Consider the following 11550-nt stretch of genomic DNA (forward strand, 5'->3'; position numbering starts at 1 on the left):
CCTCCCTGCACCCCCTGGCTACCCCCATGCCCTCGGTGGTGCTAAAGGGCTTCTTCACTGCTGGATGTAGTGGCCTCATGGGGCGGAAGCAAGAGACACCTGTGCTTCCTGGTCACCCCAATCATCAGTCATGGTCAAAGCAACTTTCAAATATATATCTCAAACTGGATAATGATGACAGCTTTTTTCTCTAGCTTGGTATTTTATGGTTCACTTAAAATGCATCTTTGATTTATTGGATTTATGTGTAGAGATTGTATCAGTCTTGTATATAAGGCCAGAAAGATTACTAGCCTGGAGTTTTTTGGCTTTTTTTTAGTCTGAAAAGAGACTATTAGCCTTAGAGCCCTTTGCAAAACGAAAAGCGTGAACTGCAAATCTCAAATCAGGCATTTGATAGGCGAGATCACAAATAAACTGTTTAGGAGATTCCCTTGGGGGAAAAAAAGAGGGAGAGAGAGAGAGAAGATGTGGATTGCTTTTACACGGAAATAGGAAAAACTGTTGCAATTTCTTTTTGCAGCAGGCGACGCTTCTTTCCGGCTGTGCTTTGCGATGGTGGAGGACGTCAGTGCCGGGCTTGTGTGCAGTATGTTAGACCCTGAGGGCAGTGTAGAGCACAAAGCGGATCCCTCCTTCCCCAAAGTTTTCCTTATCCCCTTAGCCATGCTGATCGTCATAGGAGCGTTGCTTTTCTTAGCATTTTCCGCCACCGAACAGAAAGAGGACAGTTTTTACTCCTACAAAGTGGTGAACATCAGGGGCAAGCTAGTTTCCCTGGACAAATACAGAGGCTCGGTAAGTTTGCAAGGAGAGCTGCCTCTGCTGCTGCCCCAGCTAACCAGCGAGTCACATCGGCATGCCTGCATGACGGACGGTGCGGGGGGAGATAATGCATCTTTTAACTGGCCTGACCGGTTTGGGAACGGTCTCGTTTGGGGCGCGTTGCCTGCGGATTGGCGCCCACGGCTCTGCTATAATCTCTATTAAAGCACCAGAAGTTTGCTGCAGTCAGGTCCCTTTCCTGCTTGTTCTTGCATGAGATGTTGCTTCCCCACAGAGTATTCCGCGTATACGTGGCAGGCAGGCAAGACGCCTTTCATTCACTCGGAATCGCAACGCCTACGTTATTTTCTGGCGATGCCACTTGTTGAAGCACCATCATCGGGATCCGTGCGGGTTTCCCTCCTCTCTTTTAAAAATAGTTACAGATTGTCATTGCAATATGTTCGCTGCCTTCTTAAGAAAACTTCATTTTGTTTAACTGGGTGGGAGAAAAAACGGTGGGCGGGAGAGGCCCAGCGCTACAGAGGAATTCAACGGGAAACATTTAATTTGACATTTTATAACCCTGTAAAACTACCGCTGCTCTTTTAAATTTTAACATTGGTGTTATGTGATGCGGAGGGTTACTTGAAGAAGAGGCACTTAATTTATCTGTTACAGATATTAAAGATGCTATATATGTTCTTTTTCTACTCAGAATAAACCCGCTGAAATTAATGACGCTAAGTTAGTCATGCCCATTAATTTAGGTGGGGCTACTCTGAGTATGATACATGTTAGATTCAACCCTTAAATTCATATTCTTGAAATGTGCTGCTTAACATAAGCAGTAATGTATATTTGCATATTATTATTTTTTTAAAAAAAACCTGCAATGGAAGCTGAAAAGCCTATCTTTTTCTGCAATACTTAACTTTTAAAAAAAACCCTGTTCTAACACTCTCCAAGACTGCAGGCTGTAGTTCAGCCTTTGCCAACCTGGTGCCCTCCAGATAGTTTGAACAACTCCCATTATCAACCACAGTCAGGCTCTGTTGGCTTGGGATGATGGGAATTGTGGTCCAAAACATCTGAAGAGCCCTAGACTAGGTTAGCTAAGTCATTTCCTCCAGACTCCCCTCTTTCCCACCTCTGTCTATGCTGAAACAGTTTAGGTGGTCAGAACATATGGTCATCAATGTTCTGACAACTTGAACTATTGTATTTAGGTATAATTTTTCCCTTTTCTGGGTATAAACAACTGGTACTACATACAAATTAATTGCTTTAGTTTCATCCTCACATAGCGATTGCTCCCTATTTTCTTCACCCACACACCCTTGGACATTTCTGAAAGAGCAAAGTGTGAGGTGCTTGCAGTGGACACTAGATGGCAAACTTGATTCACAGTAATTTTGATATTGTAAGTACCGGTATATCAGCAGATAATTGCTTTTGCTCTTACCTGCTGTCAGAAGCTAGAAAAGGTCCATTATGTCCTGAATTTAGGATGCTTCCAGACAGATTTAATCTTGCATATTGGTTGCTGAGGTATCACAAATTGATTGTTGGTGACAGGTTTTTTTTTTAATTACCCGATTTTCCTCTAAATGGGTAATTTTCAATTAAATGGACAAACTAATGCTGGAAATTATGGATACTGCAAAGAATGATCCCACTGGAAACTCCCTCTAACTCCTAGGGCTCTGAGAATCTGAGCTCTAAGGGACAGAATCAATCCATCTCACAGAGAAAAACTTGGGATTTCCCTTTCTGCCCTGGATGTATATACAGTACATTGTTCAGCATAACAAATAAAGACGCTGCTAATTTGAACTGGAAATGTATCATCTAGAGACAGAGTGCTTTGCGTAGGACATTACGCTTCTGCAAAACTCCCTCCCACACTTGCATTCAGACACTGCCCACAATGTGTTCAGAAACTATATATCCCTTATCCCCCCCCCAACCCAAGGAAGCAAATACACAAGAGAGCTTAATATAGAAAAACTCTTGAAAATACGTGGCAGGGTTTTTTTAAATGCAGTGTTGACAAAGTCAGTCCTGTTTCAGGCTCAAGAGTGTTTATGCATTCACACTGCCCTTACCAGCATGTCCAGACAAAACATTCTCATGCATTCTCAGTCCAGCATTGTAGTCGGCCATACCCAGATCCTAGAAAGCTATGATATATTGTGGCCATTTGGACACAGACTTCACTGAAAAGCCTAGAGCCAGTGTGGTGTAGTGGTTTGAGTGCTGGACTAGGCCCCTGGGAGACCAGGGTTCAAATCCCCACTCACCCATGAAGCTCACAGGGCCAATCACAGTCTCTCAGCCTGCCTCACAGAGTTGTTATGAGGATAAAACGTGGAAGAAGAAAACCATGTAGTACGCTACCTTGAGCTCCTTGGACAGGCATAGGCAAACTCCGACCCTCCAAACGTTCGGGACTACAATTCCCATCATTCCTGACCACTGGTCCTGTCAGCTGGGGTGATGGGAATTATAGTCCCAAACATCTGGAGTGCCGGAGTTTGCCTATGCCTGTCCTTGGAGGAAAGTTGGGATATAAATGCCAATAGCAACAACTATAGAAGGCTTCATATTGGCAGGCCATTCCCAACTAACTCTGTGATGGATGTGGAACCTGTAGCCCTCTAGATGTCCCCTCCCATCATCTCCAGCCATTGACTCTATTGATTAGGCTTATGGGAATTGGAGTCCAACATGTGCAGGGCCACAGGTTCCCTCCCCCTGCCCTTTGTGAAGAGATGCTCCCAGTCTGGGGATAGCAAAGCTAGGCTGAAAAGACAGAAGCTCTGGAATTTTTTGTGAGTTTTAAGAGAGAACAAAGAGGCCTGATATCATGCAGATAAATAAATTGCACCACACTGAGAGTAAAAAGCAGTTATTGCAAAGAAGTCATGGGTCACAACAAGGGCGGCACCGGGGGGGGGGAACCAGGGGGGCGATGAAGGAGCAAAGTATCTAGGTGGATCTCTTCAAAAACCTGATATCTGCATACATGGGACTCTCAGGAAGTTTTCACTTCAGCTATTGTTCAGATCTAGATTTGCTTAGCTTCAGAGATAAAACTACATCTCATTGTAAATACTGTAGTACATTTATCAATGTCACATTGGTCGCCTGAATGAGAAAATAAGTGTGTGTGAGAGAGAGACACACACACAGAGAGAGAATGTTACTTGCACACATGTGTGCGCACACGCATACACATGAGTCCTGCAACAAGAATTTGCACTGCTGAGTACTCCAGTCAGTCCAGTTCACGAATCTTCACCCAGTTTTCTTTTCTCCCATTCCAATAGTCAGCCATCATTCCATGTCCACTGAGGATACTTTTTGGTCTATTTTAGTTTTTTCTCTCCCCCCCCCCCCTAAAATATATTTTATACTTCGGAAAAATGTGGCAATTCCTAAGTCTGCTAATGCCTTCCTCTTCAGAACATTGAAAATAGAGGGAAATCAGTGGCATGATGACCTGCACTTCAAAATGTGCAACAACATTCCTGCTAATTAACTCATACATTTGTGCCAAGGCCACCTTAAGTGGGCCTGATTGGGACTTCATGGCCTCCATAACAACCATGAAACTGTCTCTATTTGTCATTGACCTGATGCATAGAGCAGGGCATGTCTTCAATATAACTCTTGCCCCAGGAGATGAAAGAGATAGGTCTGGAAAAGGAGGGCTGGAGAAATTCCATTGTCCTTCTCAGACCATTTCCTGGTGAGGTTTGGTCCTAGGGCAGGAGAATTCTCCTACAGGGGTAGGGACCCATTAGAATGGTCTGTCCCCAGAGATGTATGGAATCCATGGTCTTTCTGAATGCTCTATGGGGAATTTTCTGCAGATAGGGCTGGGGTTCTAGTTGTTGCCGTAGTCTAACAATATGTATCAGGCAGTCAACAAAATCATTACAGTGGTACCTCGGGTTACATACGCTACAGGTTACATACGCTTCAGGTTACAGACTCTGCTAATCCAGAAATAGTGCTTCAGGTTAAGAACTTTGCTTCAGGATGAGACCAGAAATTGGGCTCCGGTGGTATGGTGGCAGCAGGAGGCCCCATTAGCTAAAGTGGTACTTCAGGTTAAGAACAGTTTCAGGTTAAGTACGGACCTCCGGAACGAATTAAGTACTTAACCTGAGGTACCGCTGTACTGAGTGACCTCTCTGGGGTTGTAGTAGATGGCTCAGTGAAGATGTTGACCCAGTGTGTGTAGCTGTGAAAAAGGCAAACTCTCTGCTGGGGATCGTTAGGAAAGAAATTTAAAATAAACTGCTGGTATCGTAATGCTGTACTATAAATCTATGGTGCAACAGCATTTGGAATACTGTGTACAGTTCTGGCCACCTTACCTCAAAAAGGATATCACAGAGTTTGAAAAGGTTCAGAAAAGGACAAGCAAAATGACCAAGGGAATAGAGTGAGTCCCCTGTGAAGAAAGCTTGCAGCATTTTGGAATGTATAGTTTTAAAAAAGGAAAGCAAGAAGTGGCATGGCAGATATTTATAAAATTATGCACAACGTGGAGAACGTGGGTCAACAAAGGTTTATCTCCCTCTCTTATAACACTAGAATTCGTGGACATTGAATGAAGTGGAATGTTGTAGGACAAACAAGCAAAAAAGCACTTCTTTATGCAGCACGTAATCAGACTATGAAATTCGTTCCTACAAGAGGTAGCCATAGCCACCAACTCTGATGGCTTTAAAAGAAGATTAAAGAAATTCATGGAGGCCAAGGCCAGGTTATGTGAAGGACCTACCTATTCACTGAGATCTGCAGAGGCTCTCCTGCTGAAATCAATATTGCAGCAATCTGAGAGAGGGCCTTATCTGTTGTGGCACCCAGCTTACGGAATCACCTCCCCTCTGAAGCAAAGCAAGCATCAACAGGGATGAGTTTTCAATGCCTTCTGAAGGTTCATTTGTTTACCTGGGCATTATCTGGTCATTGATGCCAAGTCTGTAGCTGGGTCTGGCTTACTGTGGGCATTGTTGCAAATATTGGTTGCTGTATTTTAATGTTTGAATTTTAGTGAGAATGTATTTATAGTGCTATGAATTGCCCTGGGTTTTTTAAAATGCAGGGATCTATATCTATCATCTGTCTAGCTATCTATCTAATAAATGAACAAAATAATATGTCTCCTTCTCATTGTTATTTTCCCTTTAGGTAGCCTTAGTTGTCAATGTTGCAAGTGAGTGTGGCTATACAGAAAGCCACTACAAAGCCCTTCAACAGCTGCAGAGAGAACTTGGCTCATATCATTTTAACGTGCTGGCATTCCCTTGTAATCAATTTGGACTTCAAGAACCAGGCACCAACAAAGAAATTGAGAGTTTTGCCAGGAAAACATATGGCGTCACCTTTCCCATGTTCAGCAAGATAGCAGTCAAGGGCACCGGGGCAAATCCAGCCTTCAAATATTTAATTGGTGAGTACAGCAGGCATTCTAAAGCAGCTGACATTGAATCTGCTTTGCCCCCAAAGTCGTAGATGATTTATGATAGCGAGCGGTGCCATTTCAGATGGGGGGGGGAGCGGCAGGGAGGTTGGCAATATTCAGCAAGGTGTAAGGGCTAGTTCTTCAATTCAGTCAAGGTTAAATGTTGAAAAGGCAATCTTTTTCTAGAGCATCTGTTGTGTTTATGTTCTGTCTTCTTTTTTCTATCTCCCAGGAACTCAATAGGAATGGCAGGAATTCAGTTGAGGTTTAATTGCCTTGTCCTTCAAATCAAAGTAGTACAAAAACATTCAAATCACAGATGTGCGTTCCTGGAAAAGTGTAAATGGCCTCCTCTACAGGTTCCACTTAAACTTTTCCAGATATCGTTTGTACAGTCTTTTGAATGTAAGCAACAGTTGGAGCTTATGCCTCCTGGACTGTGTCCGGATGAACAACTGTTTATTTATCCTGATTTATTTACAGGGAGGTTAGACAACAGTGCACCCCACACTTTCCCCATCACTTTCCTTATTGCAAAAAAGTCCAATCATTTGGGGAAGTGGATTTATTGCACAGGACTTCCCAATCAACTATAACTGAGCAACCTGAATTGGTTGGTATGTGACTGAATCTCACCCAAGAATAGCGACAGTCTGAAAGCACCCCTACAAAACTGAGAGTTATAAGATGAGGAAACTCATCCTGCCTCTAGCCTTCTACCAGAAGCAGAATGACTGAAAGGAGCCCTTGTAAGAATTGCTAAGCGACCTCTTCAGCTCAACAGAAAGCAGGCTGAGAGAAGCCCAGAGATTCCCTATAAGAAGGCTGAATAGCTTGTACCCAGAGAAAGGGTTTGCATGCTTCAGCACCTGATTACTCACAGAAGCAGTCAATGAAAATAAAGTTTTGGCATTAAGAATAAAAATACTAAACCTCAGCATCGTGTCCCACAAGGTTTTCTCTGGGGGAAAGCAGCAATACAAGAGGAAGGGTGGATAAGCCCTTATAGCAGATCAACACCATACATTTAATACATACCCATGACTGGGGCCACCAGGTGGCACATTGGAAGATGGCTGACAATAACATATCTCCGACCCATACGAGGTAATTAAGAGGCTGCTATGGGAAGTATGCAGTCTCCCCCCCCCAAGGATATGGGGGGGACTGCCTTGCCAGTGGTGGCCACAATGCACCCCCAGATTCGAGAGAAGGCTAAGCCCTCGGTGTGATCGGCTCTTCCCGGACGCCGTCTCCAATTCGCACGTGCTGGCTTGCTTTAACACGGAAATATAATTGGAAATATATAATTGGAAGATGTTAAAGCACATACGTCAAACAAAGGTCGGGAGATAAGACTGCTGATTTCTGGGATCGGAGCGGCGGGCGAAGGCATTCCTCTTTAACCATGCCTTTGGCTGATTGACATGATGCCCTTTTAAATGTGTTTGTGGAAGAGGGGATTATTGATTTGTTTTCATTCTTATTTTTATTATGTATTTTGTGTTTTTTTTACATATATTGTTATTTTATGTTGTGAACTGCCCTGTGACCTATGGGTATAGGGCAGTATACAAATTTAATAATTAATAATAAGAAAGTAGATTGGATGTTCTTTAAACGTGTGGTGTGGATCTGCCCATAGTTTTTCCTAAGATTTTGCTTAGCCTACATTTTTATTTTGCTTAACTTCTGCATTGATTTTGACAATCAAATCCATCATTAGCATCTTTTTTCTTTATAACAGAATAATAATCAAATTATATGTCATTTCCCATTCCTATGTAGATTCCACTGGTGAGGAGCCAACCTGGAATTTCTGGAAATACCTTGTAGATCCAAATGGGAAAACGGTCAAGGCTTGGGACTCTACTGTCACTATTGAGGAAATAAAACCTCACATCACTGAACTTGTGAGGAATATCATCCTGAAGAAAAAAGATGAACTGTGATTATACCCATACCCACACCCACGCACCCCACTAATTCTTGAACCTCTGATTATAATTTGGACCACTATTTTCACTCTTCTCATTCCTAAAAGAAAATGTAATTTTAAAAAATTGTCAATATGAATTTCATCAACATGAGTTATCTCCATCCTCCAAGTACAATACTGTATTTTATTTTTTGGTCTTGCATTCAATCCATTATTCAACCCAGAAGGAACTGGCTCTCTTCTCAGGGGAAACACACCAGGTTTATTTCCCATTTCAAGTCACTTATTGATTGTGGTGAGGTGAAGAACAGATTTGGATCTCTCTGTAGGCAAATAACCTCAGCACGCTAGGATTTCCTAGAGAAATATTACTAATAGCTACCCTATCATGAACTTGTTCATCAATAATAATAATAATAATAATAATAATAATAATAATTTTTATTTATACCCCGCCCTCCCCAGCCAAAGCTGGGCTCAGGGCGGCTAACAACAATCAAAATAATCCAACATTCTAAAAACCTTTCATTATAAAAATTAATTAAAATCAAATTGATGGCAACCATTAAGCAAGATTCTGTGCAGATTGCCAGAGGAGGGGGTCAGGCTGGTGGAACAGCTCTGTCTTACAGGCCCTGCAGAAAGATGTCAGGTCCCGCAGGGCCCTAGTCAAGGGCAATTATGAAATGCAACTCAGAACAGGTATAATAGATCTTAACCTGTGTGTGGTTTTAAGATGCAGTTTTTATGCTGGGAAACAAGAGCACATTGACACTATCTGTATTTGCTTGCACTCACACCAGTCACATTCATTTATCCCTGAGAATCCATACACTAGGATGGATCTAAGAATCCTGTGACTGTAGTTCTATTCAATGAAAATGAGATTTTTCCTGCCAATTATTATTATTTTTGTGAATGGAAGGAAACATTTGGACCTATTAATCCCAAACTGTTGCATTCCTGTGTTCTGTCTGTTGTCATTCAGCATTTTGCATGTGCTGATTTATTGTGATTTTTAAAAAATAATAATAATAAGCAACTTCCTTTCAATTGCCGCAAAGTCCTCTTAGGTGTGAACTGAAATGTAGCATTGTTAGAGCAGAGGTGTGGTTGGTGATGTTCTTGATGGCATGTGTTTTTGGTTTCCTACCTTTCTGACCCTCTCAAGTTCCAGAGGCATCTACCCTTAAAAAAATCATTACTGAAACTGACAAAAGATTTCAATCATCTTTGCAGCTTGCCTTGAGAAGCCTGGTGAAACAGAAACTTTGCAGATGTTGGGAAAAGCTTTCTCAGCTGTGCACATCTACATCTGAGAACAACTTAAGGCTTTCACCCCACTTACACAGGGAGCCTTAGAAAGGGTTGTGAGTTTCACCAAGTTTCTCCAGATTCAGCATGGGATGGGTAGGTGCCACTGAAAGAGCTGCTTCCCCTTCACATAGAACAGGTAACCAACCTGGTGGCATCTGAATGTTGAGGCCTACAGCTTGCCTCATCCCTCACCATTAGTCATGCTAGCTGTGACTGAGGGGAATTGAAGTTCACAATATCTGGAGGCCTCCAAGTTGGCTTCCCATGGGATAGAAACTAGGTAATGCTCAAACAGTGAATTAGAGCTCATATAGGGCTTTAAAAAATATATGTTTGTTGTTGTCTGGAAGCATCCATAGATTTCCTTCAGTTGTAATCCATGTTGTTGGAATTAAGTGACTTGACGCAGAAAAGGAAGTGCATATGTCAGTTTATAACCACTGGTGAAAGGAATGGAGAATTTTTGTTGACTGAACCAGAATAAAAGGAGATTCCTACATCATTTTAACAGATGTTTGCGAACTTCCATACATTACACAGAGTTTGCTTGAATGTGATTCATTAGAATCTTAAAAGAATCAAGCACCTTGAAGAGAGAGACCAAGTTTTTTCATAATAGCTTGGCCCATAATAACTTGTTGCCTAGTAACAGAGTTGAAAGTGACCATTATTCATTGATCCTGCTGATTAATACTTTGGACACTCCTCCCTTACTCCCTCCACAAAATATTATAGAGGGTACAAAAATTGGTGAAAGACAAATCTGCAACCTGCCTACTCTCTTCTATAACTGAATTACTTGTCAGGAACCCTTTGACAGTGGACCCTGCTATTTTACAATTTTACCCTTTTGAATAAGCGCCCCCCCCCCAAATAAAATACATACAATAGGTGCCCACCAAGCGGAATGATCCTCCTGCAACACCCTAGTCTGTCAACCTGTAGGGGGCATTTCTGAGCTCTGTGTCCCAGGAGCCCATCTCTAGGAAGGGAGTTTTAGACCTGTGTTCCCAAAGCCCCAAACACTAAATCTTAAACAATGATCAGTAGAAAACGGCAATTTAGCTCAGGTGTGTTGTCACGGCATATGTTACTTACAGCCCACAGTTAAAACCACTCAAATGTATCACCTGTGATATATAGACGAAGAAGAGTTTGGATTTGATATCCTGCTTTATCACTACCCTAAGGAGTCTCAAAGCGGCTAACAATCTCCTTTCCCCTCCTCCCCTACAACAAACACTCTGTGAGGTGAGTGGGGCTGAGAGACTTCAGAGAAGTGTGGCAAGCCCAAGGTCACCCAGCAGCTGCATGTGGAGGAGCGGGGAAGCAAACCTGGTTCACCAGATTACGAGTCTACCGCTCTTAACCACTACACCACACTGGCTCTCATCTCATAGCCTAATCTGGATGATGATACATCACTCACACAGACGGTGAGTGGCTGACCTGACTTGCTTACAGACAGCTCCCCCAACTTAAAAAGAGCTGCTCACAGGCAACCAGTAGCACCCTAGCCTGTTTTGCCACCTGAGGCAAAACGGTAAGGATGCCACCCCCTCCACTTCAGCCCCGCCCCACCATCTCATGGGGGGGGGGGCGTGCAGTAGTGGCTTCCAGTGAGATCTTATGGAGCTCTCACAAGAGTTCTATGAGATCATGCAATATCTCGCCGGAAGCCGCCACAGCTTCTCTGGCAGCAGCAGGGCTGGGGTGTCCATGGGAGTACTGGCTCATGGGATTCCGCCACCTGAGGCAGCTACTTCAGTCTACTTCATGCCAGCAATGTAAGGCTATGTAACAGAGAGACAGACACAAGGAGCCTGTGGCAGACCCAGCCGCTAACTCACCATGCCAACTCTTACAGGACCTAATGGCGCCACCTACAACATCAGGGGTTCATTAACCTGCTCACCTTCAAATACAGTAGATTTTTATTTATAAGGTATTCCTAATGTCCAATACCAAGATGAAAGTCAACCAGGTCTCTGTGTTGAGCATGCTGCATTATGGAAGTGAGTTGTGGGCAACTTACAACCATCAGGGA

The 11550-nt window shown here is 43.0% G+C and overlaps 1 protein-coding gene across 1 annotated transcript; it reads left to right on the forward strand.

Annotated features, from left to right (window-relative positions):
- Positions 1-526: 526 nt before the first annotated feature.
- Positions 527-8361, forward strand: GPX7 (glutathione peroxidase 7). Its single transcript, XM_083447946.1, has 3 exons — positions 527-798; positions 5974-6235; positions 8036-8361. The coding sequence occupies exons 1-3, from the start codon at positions 556-558 to the stop codon at positions 8197-8199; spliced, it is 669 nt and encodes a 222-aa protein (XP_083304072.1). The 5' UTR covers positions 527-555; the 3' UTR covers positions 8200-8361.
- The last annotated feature ends 3189 nt before the right edge of the window (positions 8362-11550 follow it).

Source organism: Podarcis tiliguerta (genome assembly GCF_965153285.1).
Source record: "Podarcis tiliguerta genome assembly, chromosome: 6".
Classification (NCBI taxonomy): domain Eukaryota; kingdom Metazoa; phylum Chordata; class Lepidosauria; order Squamata; family Lacertidae; genus Podarcis; species Podarcis tiliguerta.